This window comes from Macaca nemestrina, chromosome 2 (assembly GCF_043159975.1).
Source record: "Macaca nemestrina isolate mMacNem1 chromosome 2, mMacNem.hap1, whole genome shotgun sequence".
Lineage (NCBI taxonomy): Eukaryota > Metazoa > Chordata > Mammalia > Primates > Cercopithecidae > Macaca > Macaca nemestrina.
The window spans coordinates 108029748-108051819 of NC_092126.1; the positions used below are offsets into that span (position 1 = coordinate 108029748).

The 22072-nt window shown below is 47.0% G+C and overlaps 1 protein-coding gene and 1 long non-coding RNA gene across 2 annotated transcripts; one reads left to right on the forward strand and one right to left on the reverse strand.

The window, feature by feature from the left end:
- Nucleotides 1-146: 146 nt before the first annotated feature.
- On the forward strand, nt 147-10343 carry LOC105480309 (uncharacterized). Its single transcript, XR_011620020.1, has 3 exons — nt 147-1728; nt 2075-2264; nt 5336-10343. It is a non-coding gene; the product is annotated as an uncharacterized lncRNA (long non-coding RNA).
- A 2049-nt stretch (nt 10344-12392) lies between these two features.
- LOC105480313 (zinc finger protein 3) lies at nt 12393-21043 on the reverse strand. The gene is made up of 2 exons (XM_011738977.3): nt 20933-21043; nt 12393-14718 (listed from the first exon to the last, which is right to left on the reverse strand). The coding sequence occupies exon 2, from the start codon at nt 14536-14538 to the stop codon at nt 13606-13608; it is 933 nt and encodes a 310-aa protein (XP_011737279.1). The 5' UTR covers nt 14539-14718; nt 20933-21043; the 3' UTR covers nt 12393-13605.
- Nucleotides 21044-22072: the final 1029 nt, after the last annotated feature.

A 22072-nucleotide genomic window follows, 5' to 3' on the forward strand; every position in this document is an offset into this window, starting at 1 on the left:
GGGGGGCTGCAGCCTGGAGGCTAGGGACAGGCCCTAATCTGGGGTGGGTGGCGTGTTGGGGGAAGGAAAGAGAAGGAGGGGCTAGAGCTTGAGATATGGGAGGCAATGGAGGAGGCTGCAGCTATGGGGGCAGGGGAAGGGGAAGAATCGGGAATGGGCAAGGATAAGAGCAGTGACATGCAGGTGGAGGTGGGCAGTAAGGGTAGGAGTCAGGATCAGATGTGGTGTCCTGGAAGAGGAGCCCAGTTCAGGGAGGAGCCAAGGAGGAAAAGGGCGGCTTCCTCCAGGACCCTGGGACCCTTGTGCTGCCCACTGCTTTCTCTGGCCTTAGGTGGGCAGGGCAGAAACCAGACCATACTCCTGAAGGCAGGTGGGGAAGAGGGCATTCTAGGCTGGCCCTGTTCCTCACCTCCCAACCCAGAACAGATCCCTAAGCTCTCTGACGTGAGTTCTCTCTTGCCATTGTGAGGCTGGGGTGAAATGAGGGGTAAGAAATGGCTTTGTAACGATTAGAAGGCTGCCTGGTTGCATAGGCCTGCTGTGGCCTTCTGGAGGACAGGGTAGGCATGGATAAAAGAAAACCAAGCCTTACCTGATTGGAAAACATTTTACGTTCACAGTGCAACGTGGGGCGCCTGCCCCTGACTGCCTTATACACGGACCTCAGCCGTGCTTCCAGAGCCTTGTTCTGTGGTGAACGCTTAACGAATGACAAGCAGAGGCCTTGTCTGAGGGAGGCAAGATGTGAAGTCACAACTCAGGTCCCAAGGGGGAGAATCTGTTTAGAGCCTAAGGGGCCACTGTGCTGAAGAAGGAGCCACATAGTTCTGTGACCCCTTGGGCCAGAAGATGCTATGGGGGGTTGTCTCTGGAAATAAGAGTCTCCGGCAGGGTCTGGACCACACCTGATCCCCCCACACAAGCCCTACGAGGAAGGAGCAGGATGAATGGTCTCTGGTCCCAGACAGCTGTAGGGGCCAGAGTGGCTTCCAGAGGCTGGGGTGGGCTGGAGCACCTTTCCTTCCTTCCACCCTAGTGGGCAAAGCTAGGCCTTTGAAACCATAGATGCCCACGGTCATGAACTACATTCACAAGGGCCTGGTCCCAAGACGCCCCTGCCTCCTTAAGGAGCTGATAATCCTCCTGGGATGGGACAGGTCTCTGGCAAACAGTATTTACTGTCCCTTTAGGTGACACCTGATGATCCCAAAGAACCAAAGGGTTTTCTGTCTTCCATCATGGGTTCGAATGAGAGTGAGGTGCACACAGATGAGGATGAGTCCTGTGAGCCTGAAGGAGGAGCAGCCCCGGGCCAGTGGTTCTTGCCTTGGGAACACCCCCACCAGGGCTAAGGGCTGGCATTTCCCATCTTAGCTTGGTGGGCCACAACCAAAGGTGAGAGGTAGGAATATGGCTGGCCCTAGAAGAGTATGGTGAAAGAACCAGGGGTTTCCAGGGTAGGGCTGCAACTCATTTTCTCATAAGCCATTCTTTATTCACAGGTGAGGCGTGGCCCTTAGGTGTGAGAGATGCACCAGGCTAATTTTATTCTCTCTTACTCACTCAGTGTCCAACTGCCCAGCTGCTACCAAGTGCCAAGCACCAGGCAGCCATGAGGGGCCTTTCAGGACCTGTTCTGCTTCTGACTGGTTAGGTCATCTCAGAGAAGTCAATGTCCTTGCCTGTCAAATGAAGCAGCATTTCCTGCCCTGCCAGCTTCACTGGGTGGTATGCATCAAAGGAGACTGGGACAGGACAGGGCTGTAAACAGTTCAGTCATTTGACATCGCTGTGGTTATTAACCAGGGTGGGGTCATTGTCCAAGAAGAGAAGGGATGCTCTTTGGGAGGGATGCTTCCATGGGCTGCATGGGGCCAGGGCCCCCTCCTGGAGGTGACTCCTCAGTGTTTTTTGCCTTTAAACACCAGACCCTCCCTGAAAGTTTACCTTTACTTATTATGGGTTCTCTCCACTGCCCACCAGCAAAAGGAGCGGGAGAAGGTAGGGTCAGCACTGTGACCTTCTTCCCCTCCCAAGGCCATCAGTGAACTTTTCTCCACAATTATTTTTCCAGGTCTCAGTACTAGCCTGGTGACAACAGCATGAGCTCTAGGAGAAAGCCACCCTGAGAGTAGGGCCGGAGCTTCCTCTGACTTCAGCCCTCTAAGGCTACCTGCTGCCTGGGACCCATCCGTTTCCTGCCCCAAGGGCCACTGTTGGAGAAGTGCTGCTAGGGCTGAATTGAGAGGCCTCAGCCAGCCTGGGTAAGGCCGCTTTCCACTGGGTCTTCATCACCACGCCTCAGAAATGTGGGTCTCTGACACTCTCAGCAGAGTGCACCTCTCAGAACCCAGGCTTCAGGGCCTAGCCATCCCCAAGGCTGCCAAACAGGTTTTGTATGTCTTGGGAAAGGCCGTTTCCCTCCTGGTCAGTTAGCAGACATCTCTTTCTGAATTACTCCAAGGTGCTGAGCTATCCATGAAGGGAAACACGAGAGAGAATGTGTCCCCCAGCCCTGTGAGCAGACCTGGCTTCAGATGCCAGGCCAGGCTGGAGGCCACAAGGGTTCTGTCTACCAAACACCCATTGCCAGCCCATCATGGCACCACAATTTCACATTAATTACACAAAGAACTTGCTTAGGTGGTTTTCCTGGGTCATGATCCAAATTCTTTGTAATAACTCCCCAAAACAAAGAGCCAAACCCCCCAAAATTCTTTCCCCTTGGTTAGCTGTGGCTGTCTGGCAAGCATAGTGGTCCTCAGGGTGACCTTCACGCCAAAACCAGTCATTCAGAGCCATCCTGAGCATTTTGCCAGATGTGCACTAGTGCTAATTCTGGGGCCCAAGGGAGGCAGGATAAACATTTTACTTGTTGGCAGATGTGAGGGCAGGGACTGTGCCAACCAGAATGGTGTCTTCAGAGATACAAGCACAAGTACACCAGGCTAAGAATGCTACAGGGCCTGATAGGATTCAGATGTTGCCCTAGAGAAACACACAGCCTAGTTGTGAAGATAAGATGGATACATGGGAAAGAGAAATCTAATTCACCAAAACATGTAAGGTCATTGCCAAAGAAATGGGGATGGATGGCAGAGGTAGTCAAGGATAGAGGAGGGAGCACAGTTACTAGGAGCTGTGGGAAGGATGGGAGAAGGCTTCCTAAAGGAGGAGTGACTTGAGCCAGGCCTGATGGGTGGGTAGATGGGTGGTTGGGTGGATAGATGGATGGATGGATGAATGAATGGGTGGGTGGATGGATGAGCAGTTTTAGAGGACAAGGATTGGGTATTCCAAACCATGCAGAAGGTGAGAGGAAAGATACAGAGATAGGAAATCTTTGTTGAGGAACATGGGTACAACCAGAAAGCCTAAGGAAGCCAAGAAGAGGGTTGGGGAATAGGAGAAAATATCTGTATTAGTTCATTTTCATGCTGCTGATAAAGACATACCCAAGGCTGGGAAGAAAAAGAGGTTTAGTGGACTTAGAGTTCCACATGGCTGGGGAAACCTCACAATCATGGCGGAAGGCAAGGAGAAGCAAGTCACATCTTACATGGGTGGCAGCAGGCAAAGAGAGAGCTTGTGCAGGGAAACTCCCATTTTTAAAACTGCCAGATCTTGTAAGACTTATTCACTATTACAAGAACAGCACGAGAAAGACCTGCCCCCATGATTCAATTACCTCCCACTGGGTTTCCCCCATGACATATGGGAATTGTGGGAGTTACAATTCAAGATGAGATTTGGGTGAGACATAGCCAAACCATATCGAGATCTAACTGGAGGGCTAGGGCCTAGAGTGGACCATGGCCATCTCTGTCCTTGGGACAGTGCTCTGCTAATTAGCATTTCCACACTCCTCTGCTTCTTCAGCCCTCCTGGAAGCAAAAGCCTGAGCTCCTCCTCCTGGACCTCCTAGAATAGGGTCCTTCTTTCCTGCTATATTTCCTATAGTTTAGGAGGAGGAAAGGGCCCTGCCTGTGTCCCTCCCCACACTTTGGAGCATTGGCTTGCCCTGCTTCTTTGTGTTTGTGCTTTCTCTTCCTGCCTGGACTGAGCTCGTGGGTTGTGAGGCTAGGGAGCCACATCTCTCTGCCTCCCCTACTGCCAACCCTGGCAGCCCTCAACACCCTTCCCTCTGGGCAGTACCCTTGTTCTCCCTTTCCCCACTTTATCTGGTCCCTGAGTTCTCTCTTGAGTCACAAGTTCTCATCATGCCTCTCTCCAGCCAGGAAGGTGACTTGGTCAAGCTCTGTGACTCCCAAGATGCCACTGTCCACAGCCCAGCCCATCTCTGACCACCACTTGCTGCCTTGGCCAGTTTCCAAGGCGTCTCTGTCTCCCCCTCTCAGCTTGGCAGTCTTTATGCATGCAGGCATTGCCCTTACCAGCCAAATGTTTGGTGACAGTGACATCCCTGGCTCTTTCCCAGAATGCATGTTTTTTTGTTGTTGTTGTTTTTTGTTTTGTTTTGTTTTTTTACTACACTCTCTTTTCTTTTTTTCTACCCATGCTCTGAAACCATAGTATACATACAGGACAATTGTGATTGTAAGTACTCTGCTTCCTACCACTGATATTTCAGCAAGCTCACTGGTGTAACACTTGGGGCCTTACTCTGTTCCTTACACACTCTTGCCACACTACAAAAAGGGATTTTATTTGACTGGTGAGTTTTGGAAAGCCAGTCCACCTCCCACCTCTCCCTTGGGGTCTGGCATCTTCACAGAAACCATGCATTCCACCCTGGCCCTTTGTGCTGCAAGTGTTTCAGGAGCAAACCCATGGCAGCCAGCACTACGTCCTTGGGTGGCTAATGCTGCCTAATCCTGGGATTCATAACCCCACTTGCCTGCAGATACAGCCACATTCACCAACATCAGGCTTTCAGTAATGTAAGTGATATGTTGGTCTCCCCATCTTATTTCTCCGTTGGTTCAAGTATTGAGTATAAAATTATAATAGCTAACACCTAGCTAAACACTTCGTATACATTGTACTTATGTACATTGTACATGTACATTGACTTAATTCTTACAACATCACTATGACATAGGTACTAGTATTAACCCATTTTACAGATAGGAAACTGAGACACGGAAAGGTCACATAACTGTTCATGGCAAAAACAGGATTTAGTCTCAGACAGTATGGCCCCAGAGACCACACCCCTGGTCTCAATGCTATATTGCCTCTGAAGAGAAGGGTGTTACTTATTGAATTCCCTCAAATCTCACTATAGTCTCATGTTTCCCATCTAGAATATAAAGCTGTTTCTATTTTTATTTTATTTTGTTATATCTGTTTTTATCTTCTATGTCTTGTTTAGATATCAAGACCAAAGTTGAAAAGGAAGATTTGATTCCGGAAAAAACAAATGTGAAAGAAGAATTCTCTGGAAGACTGGAAGCATGAAAAGTGGGGAGTAGGGGAACAGGGCATTCAGAACAGCCTGCAGACAAGCAAGTGAGGAGAGACAAGCCAGACACCAGGCAGGCCACAATGAAAGAAAAGATGTCTCCCAGGACACAGAGGCCGGAACTGTAAGGAACTCAGGAAAGAGGTCCGCCACAACTCCAGCCTGGCTGCCCCAGCAGGAATCTCTAAGCATGTACTGTGTATGGCAAGGCCTTCAGCCAGAGTTCCACTTTCATCGTACATCAGAGAATCCACACCTGGGAGAAGCCGTGTGGGTGTGGGTAGTGTGGCAAGGCCTTCATGTGGAGCTCCCACCTGACGTAGCACAAGAGGGTACACATGGGGAAGAAGCCCTTTGTCTGTGGCACATGTGGCAAGGCCTTCAGTCAGGGACCAAGCCTCGTTGTGCACACAGGGGAGAAGCCACACATGTGCCTGGAGGGTGGCAAGACTTTCAGCTGCAGCTCGTGCTTCCTGGTTCACTCGTAGAGCAACACGGGGGAGAAGCCCTATTGCTGCACCCAATATGGAAAGGCCTTTGGCCAGGGCTCCCACCTTTCCAGGGCAAGGAAATCAACTCAGAGTTTCGCAAATTCTCTGAGATGACCCAACCAGTCAGAGGCAGAGCATATCCTAAAAGGTCCCTCATGGTTGCCTAGTGCCTGGTATCTGGGACCATGCCTGGAAGAAACACCAGCCAACTTCCCCGGCCAGAGCCCAGAGCTGATGGGTCAGGGCTTCAGGTCCAGCACTGAATCCACAAAAGAGCAAGCTGAGCCCTTGTCATCAACCCACCTGTCAGGTTACAGTAGGCTCCTGTAAGGGCCTCCCAGTGTCTTTGGAGAGACAAGATACATACACAGTAAACACACAAATGAGTAAAGGACACTAGGTGACAAGCTGAGATTACAGTGCTGAAGTGTGTGCAGAGATAGCAAGATCAACAGGGAGGGAAAAATGGGTGAAGCTTTAGTGGGTCAGCTCTGGGAAAATGGGTTGGCAGTAGGTGGATAAGGGACAGCCCAGGGAGGGGAGCAAGCAAACAAGGAATGCCTCCAGGTGGGCCCCAATGAGGGGAGAGAGTGGCTGTGCAGTCACTAAGAGTGGCAGGCTTGACATACACATGGGGAGGTGAGAAGTTTCAGGACAAAAGCCCTGGTGGTGGGTGGTACCAACCAAGGCCAAGCCCTGCCCACAGTACTGGGCTTCCTGTACCAGGTTAACCCTGTGTGAGCCACTGAGCATCACTTTCCACACCTGTGCAGGACAGGAGTTGGACATGAGGGGCTTTGAGCTCTTCTCTCTGCCACCTGTGATTTCAGAGCTTTGAAGCCATTGTCAGAATGAGGACTGATAGACGGAGGAGGGAGGTGTTGGGAGAATGAAGCTGATGGGAACTCAGGATAGACGGGCAAAGAGGAGGAAAAGGAAACAAGGGAGACCGCGTGGGAGGCAGGTGGGGAAATTCAGCTGGCTCTTCTCAGACTTTGGTACCTACAACAGGTGACCTTGCTCAGCTGAAGTAGGCCAAAGACGCTTTTTAGTCATTGTCCATTCAGCAATTTACTGAGCACCTTTTATGTAAAAGGTACCTTGCTAGGTGAACTAAGGGGCCCACAGGGAATGAGACCTGGTCCTTCTCTTAACACAATCCAGCAGGGGAAGTAAGACCACCACAAGGCAGAACCTGCTGAGTGGCAGGACAGCTGAGGATAATTGCAGGGAAGTTCAGACGAGGGTGGATGCTTCTTTGATTTGGGTTGGATCGTGAAAAAAGTGGCATTCAAACCAACCTCAAAGGGTGAGTAGGAGTCCCAAAATCTGATGGGAGAGGAGTTGTGTCTAGAAGGAGGACTTGTCTGGAAAGCAAGAAGCATGTTGGGAACAGTGTACTGTCTTCGCTTGATTGATGGAAGGCATACCAGTGACACTCTGGGTGCTTGCTAATGTTCATGATGTGTGAGATGTAAGGTCCAGCGAGTCTGAAACCCTTCCTAGCACTGGCTCCTTTTGCAGTGTGGATGTTTTGTTAAAGAACAGGTCTGTGCTTCCCACAAATGTCCTGCAGCCTGGTCTAGTAAATATGCAGTGCAGCTCTCCAGATCCCCTAGTTGCCAGCAATTAGCAGTCTGCTGGGACCTGGCAGGAAGGAAAGAGTTTAATGAAAGGGTGATATACAGAGGTTTGGGGAGGGGATGGGGAGACACCAGATAGCAGCAAGAACTAGAGCCTCTGCCACTCCTAGCTTGAAGGGGCACGGGAGGAAATGGTGTAGCTGGAGCCATGAAGCTGTGGTTACAGAGGGGCACAGCCACGACGAGAACCATGGTAGCAGACAGAAGTACCCCATCCCATTCTCATGCCTCCCTCTGACATACCAGTGCATCCCACTAGGAAGCCAGAACTAAGGGACCCAGGGTGATGCCGCCCATAGGGATCTCTGCCCCAGGGCAAAGAGGTAGATGATGGATCTGGGGTGCAGACAAGAATAACCAGTACGCAGGCCGAGGAGAGGAGAGTCAAAGAATAACTCTGTGGGGCAGAGACCAGTCTCTACCCAGAGCTGCTTGGCCTCTGGTAGGACATGGATTTCTCTCATACTCTCTAATTTCTACCTCTGCCACTTCCCTGAATGGCACAGCTCCTCTAAAATGAGTGGGAGAGTAAACCCTTGGCCCTTCCCATCTTCCAGCAGACATTAACTTCATTCAGTCCCTGGGATCCCCCAACACCCACCTCCAGAGAAACCTGGTAATTTCAGTTTCTCTGGCTGTACAGGTTATCCCCTGCTGCCCTGCCCTAGAGACAAGATACTGTTGGGCCATGTCTCAGAGCAGGAAAGCAAATTAATACTTGTTTTATTTTATATAGTAGTTAAGCACTTACTCTGTGCAGTGCTTTTCTTAATGTGTTTTACTCAATCCTCACTGCATCCCTTAGATAGATTGTTAATACGACCATTTTATAGACAGGGACAATGAGGCACAGAGAGGTTAAGAAGTTTGCCCACAGGTATGCAGTAAGTGGTGGAGAAGGGACTGGGCTGTGGGCATTGAGTGGCTGCTGAGTCTGCACACCACAGCCAACACCAGGGGTGGACATCGCTCCATCCAATTTACTGTCTCCCTGACACTCCACCTGTAGCCCACACCAAGCCGTGTACAGCTGCAGTGGTCACTTCCCTGGCCACTGTCTCCATCCAGGCAGAAGTGTTTTGGTCCTTTCACCACTTAGTTCTGCTTTGCCCTTATATCCAAAGCAAAACCTTTTTACTTTACTTTTGTCCTAGTAAAAAAGTCACTTCCCTTCATTTTCAGGCCTCCAATCCTTAGCCAGGTGTCTGCCCAAGACAACTAGCAGTTTCACACAGATGCTAAGTCTCATGCAAACCCAAGCCAAGAAGTCATACAGCTCATTTCAGATGCTTATTGTGTAAACACACAAGATTAGCAGTTGCTTTCATGAATGTCTGGGTTTCTGTGCACACCCTACACCTTGCCTTTGTTAAAATAGGCTGTTTTAACAAGGGAAAGGGTCCTGGTGTTTGCCCAAAGAAGGGGGATTTGGCAAGAAATAAGTATTTTCTTATACTTTGGATGGACATTTTTTATTCTTATACTTCAAAAACTATTATACTTTGAAATTTCAATTCCCTGTGACGGACACCATGCAGCTTGAGCTGACAGATGTTACAACTGTAATTCACCTCAGGCTTTCCTTGTTGCCGGAAGTCAAGCCAGTGACTGATTCCTAGCACCCTCTCTTTGCCTACTAGTGATTGAAAGATAAAGTATATCTCATGCTGGAATTGACCTGGAAGTAGCTGGAGACATTTTGAAAGTCAACCTTCCAGTTTGTTAAACCAAGCTCTAAAATTGACCCTCTAGTGGTGGGGACTATAGATCCATACCCCAGAGAGGACTAGTTCCTGACTTAACTGGAGGGCTGAACTCATAGCAGTGGGCAGCAACCAGCATTACAATACAGTCCTGTGCTGCTTAACAATGGAGAGTTCTGAAAAAGGCATTGTTAGGTGATTTCACTGTCGCGTGAATATCATAGAGTGTACTCAAACCAACCTAGATAGCATGTGTAAGTACATCCTAGGCTCTGCGGTATAGTCCTAGGCTATATGGTATACACCCTACTACACCCTAACTATGTGGTACAGCCCACTGCTCTTAGACTACAAACCTGTACAGCATATTATTGTACTGAATGCTGTAGGCAATTGTAACAAAATGGTATCTGTGTATCTAAAAATAACTTAGAAAAGGTACAGTAAAAATATGGTATGAAAGATAAAAAATAGTATGCTTATATAGGACATTTACCATGAACAGAGTTTGCAGGACTGGAAGTTGTCCTGGATGAGTCGGTGAGTGAATGTGAAGGCCTAGGATACTACTGTACACTTCTGTGGACTTTACAAATACTGTACACTTAGAGTACACTAAATTTACTTAAAAATTTTCTTCAATAAGTTAACCTAATGTAACTTTTTAGTTTATAAACTTTTAAAATTTTCTGACTTTTGTAATAACAGATTAAAACACAAATGCACTGAATAGCTATACAAAAATATTTTATAAGCATTTTTCTATTTTTAAATTATTTCAACTTTTTGTTAAAAACTAAGTCACAAGCATGTTAGCCTAGGCATCCACAGGGTCACGATCATCAATATCATCGTCTTCCACCTTCACATCTTGTCCCACTAGAAGGTCTTCAGGGGCAGTAACATGCATGGAGCTGTCATCTCCTATGATAGCAATGCCCCCTTCTGAAATACTCACAAAGGACCTGCCTGGGACTCTTCTTAAGGAGGTGTCCCTCTTTTCAGAAATATGTCTATGGTGGTTTGCTTGCTTTCCTGTTTTCATCATAGACTTGCCAGTAAACAGATAATGCACCATGAACATGACTCTCTATTAATGAAAACCTTTTGGGAGTTGGGGTCCATGTTTTCAATTTTTTTTTTGGGGGGGGGGATAAGAGTCTTGCTCTGTTACCCAGGCTGGAGTGCAGTGGTGCGATCTCGGCTCACTGCAACCTCTGACTCCCAGGTTCAAGTGATTCTCCTGCCTCAGCCTCCCTAGTAGCTGAGATTACAGGTGCGTGCCACCACACCCAGCTAATTTTTTTTATTTTTTATTTTTAGTAAAGATGGGGTTTCACCATGTCGGTCAGGCTGGTCTCGAACTCCTGACCTTGTGATCTGCCCGCCATGGCCTCCCAAAGTGCTGGGATTACAGGCAGGAGCCACCGCGCCCGGCCCAAACTTTTTAAGGAGTTTCTTGAGGTCTGCAAAAGCTTCTGCTAACCTCCCTACTGCGAATTTTCTTGATGGTGGTTTTCTGCAGTTTCCTTTTCTTTTGCCTCTTCTTCAGCTGTGTCCCTGTTCCATTTCTAACAACTCCTCATTAGTCAATTCCTCAGGAACCACCTCTAGGAGCTCCTCAGTGTCATCCTCATTCACACCCAGGTTAAAGCTGTTTCCCATCTCAACCACAGCCTTGTGAATTTTTGCAACCTGGTCATCCGTGGCAAATCCTTTGAAGTCATGAACAAATCTCGAGTGTCTTCTTCCAGATGCCACTCATACACATATTGGTGACATCATCCTAAACCCAAGCAAGGTTCTTGATGCAGTCTTAGATGCTGTAATCCTCCCAGAATTGCATCAGTGTCTTCTCAGTGTCTCTCTCAGATAACAGCAGCAACAGCCTGGGGAAACGTCTTCCTTAGGTAGTTGGCCTTCAGAACTGCTATAACTCCTTGATCCACTGGTTGGATCAAAGAGGTGATGCTTAAAGGGAGAAACACCAGTTTGATATTAAGACAAAGATCACCTAAAGGATGTACAGGAGCATTATCAACAATAAGCAAAATCTTGAAAGGTATGTTATTCTCCAAACAGTACTCCATTTCACTGAAATAGCAATTCAGGAGGGCATCTTGGAAGAGAAGCTGGGTCATCCATGACTTGTCATTGCTCCTGTAGTACACTGGCAGTGTGTGCTTACTGATATGCTTGAAGGCCCTGGGGTTCTCACTGTGCCAAATCACAAAGGGTTTCAATTTGTGGCCAACAACATTGTCCCCAAACACTGTTATCCAGTCCTTCAAAGCCTTGAAACCTGCCATTGACTTGGCCTCCTTATGGATGAAAGTCCCTTCAGGCATCTGTTTCCAGAATAGGGAGGTTTGATCCATATTAAACATTTGCTCTGGGAAGTAATTTTCCTCTACAATCAGCTTACCTAGAGTTTCCAAAAATTCTTCAGCTGCCTTCACATCAGTACTCATAGACTTACCACTCACTTTCACAATTGTGTAATGAATAACAATTCTTGAATCGTTTAAACCACCCAGAGCTAGCAATAAATTCAACAATATAGTCAGGTCCAGCCTTTTCTATCAACATAACAAGCTTTTTGCTTTAGCTGTGATTGTCATGGTGCTGAGAGGGACATGCTTCTGTGTCTGGTCTTCAATCTAGGTCATTAGAAGTTTATCCATATCTGGTATTGGCCCTCCTCAAATTTTTATTAGTCTCATTGCCTTCAATGAAGCAGATCCTTTAATAGCTTCTATCACTTTGCTCTTGTACTTTAGGATGGCAGCAATGGTAAAATGGGACATGCCTGACTGGTGAGCAATAACCATCTCTGATTTTCCACCTTCACAGTCCTTAATCACCTCTAATTTTGTTTCCAGGTCAATTACTCAACACAGCCTCTTACTGGCAAAATTAGCCATGGATTTTGAATGCTTAGGGGACATGATGAACAAAACATGAGATTAAACCAAGCACAAAAGGAAATGATGCAGTCAAGAGATGTGGTAAACATGAGATATATGAGGCTGCTGCTGGTCAAACACAGAATACTGTTTTACAGTAAACTTTTTTAAAAAAAGTGGAAGGAGCACTTTGAAATAACAATGAAAAGTACAGTAAATACATAAACCAGTAGCACAGTCTTTATTATCAAGTAGTATGCACTGTATATAACTGCATGTGCTGTCCTTTTATATAACTGGCAGCACGGTCAGCTTGTTTACACCAGCATCACCACAAACATGTGAGTACTGCATTGTGCTACCACATTACAACAGCTGCAGAGTCACTAGGCCACAGGAATTTCTCAGCTCCATTACAACCTTCTAAGACTACCATCAAATATGTGGTCTGTTGTAAACATCATTATGTTGCACATGACTGCATATACTGAGACATACTACATTCCTATTATATTTTTCCTTTAAAGGTAATAAATCTCTTTTTGTATAAGTGGCAGATGATTAGGATATTACTTTTTAATTTTATACACACACACGATCTGTTTTAATTCCTGTAAGGAAAAGTCAACCTATAAGGTCTAGAGAGAAGAGAACAGGCCCTAAGACTAGGATTTCAGCCCTGAGCAGCTAGCGACTGAAGATGAGAGAGGATAATTTTAAAGACACCCCTCTAGCATGTCTAATGGTCAAGGACTGCAATGTTTCTGACAGAACACTTCTGAGAGGCTCAGACTCCTTAGCCCTATGGACAGGGTTTAATACTTCATCTTCTTAACTCTGGTCTGCAGTTCTGGTCTGGTAGGGTTCCTTTGATTGATGATTCTATCATCCTATGTATCCTTCGCTGTTTTGGTCATTCCTAAAGGCAGCCTACATTTAAATGAGGATATGACATTCTAAATTTTAGTACTGCTCACAGTGGGCCTTCTAAGCTCCCCAACTCTAGCACATTAAAGCTTTGAAATAACATTGAAAAGTACAGTAAGCTTTAATGTGCTGGAGTTATGTTGGAAAAATTACAAATCTTCAAAGCAGGTGAGATCTTGCAAGATTATCAGATTAAAAGTTTCTTGATATGAGGAATTTCTCAATGAATTAATATTTCATCAACTTTGTAGAAATGAAGAGCTCCTCAGTTTCCTGTCAATCAAACCAGAAGACAGGACCTGGCATCTACCTCTTGGAACTCCAAATCTGACTGGAGGCACACATACAAAAATAAGGCAAGTGAATAAAACACCATACAAGCAGAGTGAGTTTGTGGACCCAGATTTCCAGCAGTGAAGAGTCCATGACCTCTCACATACTTCCTAGTATTTATGAGATGCTGACCTGGGTGAAGGCGAGCACATAACATGACCATTCAACTCTGCCCCATTAACAGTGGGCCCTAACCCAAGTAGCCAGCTGAGGTTTCTTCTGGGCATGAGTTGCCTGATGGAGAATAAGATGGGAGCTCTGGCCAAAGGCTCTTCCACACTCATTACACTTGTAGGGTTTCTCCCCTGTGTGAATTCTCTGATGCACAATAAGGTATGAGCTACAACTGAAAGCTTTGCTGCATTCATTACACTCAAATGGCTTCTCCCCCGTGTGGATCCTCTGATGGACAGTGAGGCCTGAACTCCGGCTGAAGGCTTTCCCACATTCACCACATTCAAAAGATTTCTCCCCAGTGTGGATGCCCTGATGAACTATGAGATTTGAGCTCTGGCTGAAGGTCTTCCCACATTCTTGGCATTCATAGGGTTTCTCATCAGTGTGGATCCTCTGATGTCGTATGAGGTGTGACCTCTGTCTGAAGCCTTTTCCGCATTCATTACATAGGAAAGGTTTCTCCCTTGTGTGGATTCTTTGGTGCACGATGAGGTTTGCACTCTGACCAAAGGCTTTTCCACACTCTTTACAGATAAAGGGTTTCTCTCCTGGGTAGTTTTGTTGCCCTCTTTCCTCGTCAAGGGCACTCCTGTCTCTGAAGGCAACACCTCTGGAAACTCTCTTCCTTCTCCTCGCTCTGGGTCCTGCCTGGCTTCCCTGATGCCTCTTTGCACTTCCTTTCCCCTCTAGGGCTTCTCTAAACCTGGCTGCCAGAGGGGCTACCCTCTGAAGCCTTTCATAAGTTGTGACTTGTATTTTGACTTCTGAAACTGGCCCCTTGTTCTCCCTGTGAATTCTCGAATGTGAAATACTTTTTGAGCCTAGATTAAAGAAGTTACCAAATTCTTCACCTTTCTGGCTTTCCTTCTCTAGGGAGATTTTTACATCCTTGATTTCTGCTGGCTTTATACTTCTAGTCCTCGTCCTCAGCATCTCCCTGGAAGGATCTCTCTGAGGAATATTCAAACTGTCTTCCCAATTTTTGAGTGCTCCAATCTTGCATTCTTGGGAATCATTATTCCAGAGTGCTCTGGAGGTGGCTCAGTGTATCTGTTTCTTCTGATACTTCCTGCTTTGGAACCGACTCCTTGATATCTGATTTGGTTTCATAATCTAACAAAAGATACAGAAAATGGAAATGTCACCTGTTTCCTATGGTGGGGACAAAACATGTTTAAGTGATACTAATGTATACTCTAGACATTTGTGATGCTGACACATCGATAGCACACGTACACTCCTAATGTGACTGCAAAAGGTCAGCAGACAGCCAGGAAGGGCAGAGGGGAGAGGCAGCAATGTCTGGCATTCAGAGATACTGCAAAGGATGAAAATCTTCCTTTTCCTCAGCATGACGCTCTGGTGGGTTATAAAGATCTCTCAATGTGGGACAGGGAATGGCCTGATTCCATGGACTGCTCATACCTTTCCTTATCCAGGTTCTTGTGTTTCTGAGCCAAGCTGCACCACAAAGTGCTGGACAACCTTTGGGAGTGCTGCTTGGTTCTCACACAGCCAAGGTGGAGCTCAGGAGGCTGTCCTGTATTACAGGGAACTCAAGAAGTACAGACCTGAGGGAAAGTTTTCATATTTCTGCTGAAAGTGAGCTTGGAAAGAGCCTTCTGGGCTTTTTTTCCTCTTCCTTCCCCTTCTTCCTTTTCCCATTTCTTATGCATTATTTCCTTCCCCTCACTTCTCCTGTTCCCTTCTGCTTTCCTCCTCTTACCATTTCTCCCTTTTTCTTCCTCAACACCTGTCATCCTTTCCACTCCTCCTCTAATCTCTATTTTTGCTTTAAAACTCTTCTCTTGGCTCATGCCAGTAATCCTAGCATTTTGGGAGGTCAAGGCAGGAGGATCACTTGAAGTCAATAATTCAAGATCTGCCTGGGCAACATAGCAAGACTCCAACTCTACAAAAATTAATAAAAATTAACCATGCACGGTGGTGTGCACCTGTGGTCTCAGCTACTTGGGAAGCTGAGGTGGGAGTATCACTTGAGCCTAGGAGTTCAAGTCTGCAATGAGCTGTGATTGTACCACTGCATTCCAGCCTGGGCAACAGAGCAAGATTTCTCTCTACAAAAAAAATAATAATAATAATAAAAATAAAAATATACTCTTTTCTTATTCCTGTTTTGGAATAAACTCTCATAACCTCTAATTCTCTGAGGTTGTCCCTATACTTGCTGAAGAGAGCCACTCGCCCACTTAACAATTTGTTCAGGCATGGTAAGCCTCAGAATTTGGGGACTCCCAAATATAGTATATCCTCCTCTTGAGTTCTCAGGGCAGTGAAGATGTACTTCGCAATTGTCCAGAGCTGACTGAAAAGTGTCTTATACCAAAGTGTAAAGACCCTCAGGGCTATCCATGCTGTAAAATCCCTGAAGCTGCAGAGCCTCCCCAGCACTGAGAGCCAGCAGAGACCCCACTGCCTCTGCAAAGCAGGCAACCCTGAATGGCAAGGATGACAGGGGCTGTACTCAGGTCATCCCCATCAAATTCTAGCTTCCAGTTCCAGTTTCAGAACAGGTGCCAAATGGGGCCAAAGTAAGGAGCTGCTGCCACCAGATAGAGACAGAAATCCCAGGCTCAATTCTAAGGCTGTTGCCTCTGACTTCTCTCCAGCAGCCCTGATCCAGGTTCTCTAAGGGTACCCTATGGCAACTAAGCTAAACCCTAGAGGAGAAACGCTACTTCCTCTGGGTCAGAAGACAAGAAGTGGGTACCAAATCACCTTCAACTCCCATGTCTAAGAGTCTGGGATGAAGAGGAGGGTTGACATTCTCCCTTCATTTCAGATTAGACACCGGATGTGGTGCAATAAAGCAACCTGCCCACATTCCATGGCAGGCAGGTAGGGAGCAGAGCTGGGCCCAGACTCCAGGTCTTCTCCTTCCTGGAGATCTTCATAATAACACCCTCAAATCTCCATCATGCGACTGTCCCACTTAGCAAGACCCCAAGGCATTCTGGCACCCCACCCCTTTGCCCATGTCTGCTCCTTGCCTCAATATTAGTAGGGGCCGTATCAGTAACAAGCCTCAAAAAATCCTCAGGGAGAATGAGGCTTGAGGAAAAAAAATTCCAAGAGCAGCCCTATCTCAAGCTGTGGAGGACTGTGAAATCAAGGAAGAGGAAGAGAAAAATTGGAGACTAAACTTCATTATAGGAACAGGAGTCCCTGTCCTCTTTCCCCAGGGAAATGTTGAGGATGGGAAGGAGATCAAGACAACTCTCTCAAGTTTTCATCCAGGTTAACAAAAAGTATTAGCTAGCCAAGTCTTGCCTGTCCCCCAGGAACTAAAAGTCCAGTGGGGTGACAGTTGTGTAAAGAGATAATTAAAGTACAAGTCGAATTGAGGTAAGAGAAGGCTGGTGAGGAAAAGACAACTTATAGCTCAAGAGGGCTTGACAGCAATTAACTAAGACTTCCTGGGAAGTGGCATTTCAGTTGGGTCTTGAAAGGAGCTAGGATTTCAAAGGGTAGGAAGCTTGGAGGTTCGGCATGGAGGTTTTCTTCTAGGTAAAGAAAGCAAGATGGGCAAAGGCACAATAATGGAAAAGCAGAGATTGTTGGGAGAAGTCTGTCAGTGTCATCTGGAGTGTAGTGGGAAACAAAGCTGGAAAGGGAAACCAAAGTCAAATCAGGTAGGGCCTGGAATGCCATGCTAAAACCTTCACACTTCATTTAAAAGGTCTAGAATTTACATAGGGATGTTTTCTCTGGTGTCTGAACAACAGAGATCCCAGAGATTGTTACTGGTGCTTTAAGGGGTTTTAGGCTATTGTTTACCTCCTGCAAGTCAAGTGTTCCCTGGCCTATTGACAACAGGCCTGTCTGGTGATAACTCCCACCCCCTGCTACCCTGGCCTGGGTCTTCACCTAGCCCCAGGCATCCCTGTAGTCCTTCTTCTCCTTTACTGTCCCTGGTCCTGCCACTAGGAAAAAGGTTTCCGTTATGGTGGTGATTGTAAACATTACCCTCACTCTGTTGAGGGCCTGCCCTGGGACACCTCCTGAACTTCTGTGGCTCCTGGACAGGCAGGGAGTGGTCAACTAAGGAGAAAGACACCAGAAACCACTGTTGACAAACAGAAATGCCAGCTGGGTCCCCCAGCATAATTGGCCCAGCTATCCAAGGCCAGGCCTTGACTCCCAAGTTCTAAGAAGACAGCCTGAGGCCAAAACTGCTGGATGTCTGCCAAAACCTTGCTTAGCAGAAGACCTCTTTTCTTTTTAATGAATCTGGCAATCTTTTATAAATTCTAGGATATAAAATCCAGAGCTGCTCTGGTGAACGCATAAGCAGTGGGCCCCAGATCTACCTGCTTAGCTGCCTGTCAGTCCTGCCAGTGGGTCCCAAGAGCATCACTGCTGGACAAGGTGATGGCTCATGTCTCTTCTCGACCTCATTTTCTCTATGACTACTAAAAATTCTAAAAACAAAAAACCTGACTCTGGGAAGACAGAACCTTCGCGTATCTTCTCTAACGATATGCACTGGGCCTGAAAGGCAGGAAGCCCCAGAGTACAGCAGATAGGGATTTTCTTTTCTTCATCTCCACTGATGGAGCTTGTTTTGGTTCCTACTCCTACTAAATATAAGGAGCCAAGGGACAGGTGACTGTGGGAAGCTGGCACTGTCGCTACCACCAGAGATGAGGGGAATGAGGAGGGCTGAGGGAAAAATCCAGAACATTTAGGGGAGGAAATCATTGGCTCTAAAATTTCTTTTTTTTTTTGAGACGGAGTCTCGCTCTGTCACCCAGGCTGGAGTGCAGTGGCCAGATCTCAGCTCACTGCAAGCTCCGCCCCCCGGGTTCACGCCATTCTCCTGCCTCAGCCTCCCGAGTAGCTGGGACTATAGGCGCCCGCCACCTCGCCTGGCTAGTTTTTTGTATTTTTTAGTAGAGACGGGGTTTCACCGTGTTAGCCAGGATGGTCTCGATCTCCTGACGTCGTGATCCGCCCGTCTCGGCCTCCCAAAGTGCTGGGATTACAGGCGTGAGCCACCGCGCCCGGCCTAAAATTTCTTAATATTTAGGCAAATTTTAGAAAAAGCACAAGAAAAAAATAGGAAGTTGGTCTCATCGGTTCTCCCACTTTTGCTTTTCAAGTTCCTACCAGCAGTGGCTTTTTCTATGTCCAGTGTCTATCTGGTTAGAAATGTTATTGTTGGCCAGGTGCAGTGGCTCATGCCTGTAATTCCAGCACTTTGGGAGGTCAAGGCAGGCAGATCACGTCATCAGCAGATCAAGACCATCCTGGCTAACACAGTGAAACCCCGTCGTAAAATACAAAAAATTAGCCAGGCATGGTGGCGGGCGCCTGTAGTCCCAGCTACTCGGGAGGCTGAGGCAGGAGAATGGCGTGAACCCAGGAGACAGAGTTTGCAGTGAGCCAAGATCATGTCACTGCATTCCAGCCTGGGCCTCAGAGCAAGGCTCCGTCTCAAAGAAAACAAAACAAAAAAAAAGAAATGTTACTGTTATGTTCCCTCCCAAGTGATGAGAGGCCTCTCATGGCATGTGACTTCTGTAGTGTGTAGAGATCAACCTGTGGAAGGAGAATGAAGATACTGAAGAGGTCTTGATTAAGAACACCTTTCAAAGGAGCGGGTGTCTCCCTTGCTCACAGCCATGTCTCCCACTGGAGCCCTGGATCCCATTCTTCCAGATTCCTCAGAAAACTCCACTAATTATCCCTTCCTCTCTGCCCTGCACCACCAGCCTCTTACTGTCTCCTGAGTCTTTCCTGGTTGCCTATAACCATACTCAAACCTCACGCACTCTAAAAACAACCCTCTCTCTCAAGCTCAGGCCACATGTCTTTTCTTCTCTTCTTATCCAAACCTTAGAAGAAAAAAAAAAAAAAAAAAAACAACTTAAATACTTCATCTTTCAGGCACTCCTCAACTCACTGCACACAGTCTGTAGTCCCGACCACTCTACAGAAACAATCTGAAGATGCCAGCGCTTTCTTTCCTAATCGTCAAATCTAAGGGTTGCTTTTCAGTTCTCCCTATTTGACTCTTATGTAGTATATAAACCACTATGTTCCCCCAAACTGCTTTACTGACTCCCATATTCTTGAATGACAGTGTTCCTGGGACTCTCTCTCAACCAATTTCTTCCTCTCACTCTAGATCTAAGTCAGAGGTTAAAGACCCATGCCTTAGGGACCAGGCAGGGAATATAAAAGAATGAAATGAATGGGACTATATTAAACAACAGGGAGGAGGGAGATGAACGGGAGTGTGCATGCCCCTCTAAGGGGGCGCCTGCTGCTCACTCTAGCCTAATGCCTTACAAGAATGTGAGCCAAGTGTTGCCAAATCTTCCAGCCTTCCAAGAAACACCACAAATCTAGATTTTTACATAGCATCTAATGATGAAAAGCTAGTGACTAATTTTTCAAAACTACTGTTCAGGATAAACAAAGCACATCAGTGAATCTGATCTGGCCCATGGGCATCTAGTTTGTGGTCTCTGCCCTAAGTTCTGCCATGCACTCTTTTGGTCATAACCATCACCTATTAGTTATGATTTCCAAATCTCACATCTGATCAACTTTTTCTTTAGCCCCAAAGACATCAGCCAATGTCTTCTATAACGTGACATCACTGACCATGTTCAAAGCTGAGCTGATCATCTTTCTTCTAAAGCGTCCCACTGTTCCTCTTACGTTCTCCTCTCAGTTAACAATACCATCGTCCATCCCGTCACAAGCCAGAAACCTGAGACAGTCCTTCCCTTCTCTCTCTCCCTTACTCTTCAAAGTCATCTTTGAGAAGAAGAGCTGGTAACACAGCCTGAAAAAAGCCTCAGGGCCTGGATTTCCATGCTGGTTCTGCCACTTAGGGGCTGTTTGCGCTTAGGCAGATTAACCCCTCTCATTTCTTCTTAATGAGAATAATAGTACCTACCTCACAGGGCTGCTGTCAGGATTAAATGAAACAAGCATCTAGAACAGTGTCTGGCCCACGCTAAGCACTACACAAGCACTTGCTATTATTTTGCCTCTTTAATGCTCCTTAAATCTACACAGTTCAGACATTTAGACTTATGGGACACTTATGACTGCCACCTGCACCTACACTTCTTTCCTCCCGCCCGCATCCCATTTCTAGTCCCCAGTTCACCCTAACAAGACCCTCAAGCAGCTGACGAGCGACTTTCCCCTTACATCAAGTGCACAGTAAACCCAAGAGCCGGGGCCGCGGGGATTCCCGCCCGTCACTCCCGCCAGTCGGCCCCGCCGCCAGCGCAGACCGCAGCCCCGGCAAGCCTAGGCCCCTTCGGCCCCGGTCTCGTTCGCTCACCAGAGGCCACGGGGCCCCCAGCCCCGCACAGCAATGAAACACCGCCACCGCGACGCGCGTGCCCTTAAGATCCTCCCGCGAGCTTAAGTACCCAGGGAAGATGGGCCGCCCCGGAAGTGCTGCCAGGGCGCCTTGCAGGCCCCTCGCCGACCGCTCTAGGAGTCTCGGAGGTCTTCTGACCTCGATGCCTTCTTACTTGGGTCTCCTACATCTGACCTATCTATTCCAATTAAAAGTCTGCAATGTGTTTGGGGGTGGGAGAACAATCTACCATCCACAGAAAGCCCTCAGAGAATGTTGGAGAAAAAAATTAAAGTCTTAAATATTGACGTGTTTAACTTTTACTTCTTTTACAGTGTAAAAGTGTCTGTTTACAACTCCTTTTTTTTTTTTTTTTTTTTTGAGAGGTGCTTATAGAAGATACGATTCAGGTTAGAAGATTCAAGTTAGAAATTTCAGGTTGTCTCTCTAGTCAGTGCTCTCCAACCCGTTGCAATAGGAGTGGGATGGAACTGCTGAAGTAGGAGGCAGGACTTGACTCCAGAGGTAGGGTCGGACACTCGACCAGATTGAGGACTAACTAAAACAGAGCCAGGTGGATGCGGCTTTCAGTCAGACTCACCCACCAGTGTGCCATGTCAATTTATCATTGCCATGGCAACACCCAGGAGTTCCTGAACCTTTCCATGGCAGTAACCCAATGATCCCAAAGTACTACTCCTTCCCAAGAAAGTTCTGCATAAGCCATCTCTTAATCTGCACGCGATTAAAAATGGGTGTAAATATGAATGCAAAACTGCCCTGAGCTTCTACTCTCTGCCTACAGGATAGCCCTCCTCTGCAGGAGCAGTTACAGAGCTGTAACACCACCTCTTCAAAGGTGTTTTTTTCTTCTACCTCTGCCTTGTCTTTGAAGTCTTTCCTGGGCAAAGCCAGAAACCCTCGTGGGCTAAGCTCCACTTTGGGGCTTGCTTGCCTTGCATCACTGTGAAGCTACTTGAGTTGTCAAATAAAAAATAAACTCAGACAAAGATAAGACAGGCTTTATTCAAAAGGACAATTGCAAATGGGAGACAGGTACTACAATAGGGAGAGGAGGACTATTGCAATAGAGAGAATGCTCAGACCATAAGATCCACA

What these genes read in the sequence shown, in the direction of transcription:
- LOC105480313 (XM_011738977.3), bottom strand. Translation starts at nt 14,538, where the DNA reads ATGCTGAGGACGAGGACTAGAAGTATAAAGCCAGCAGAAATCAAGGAT.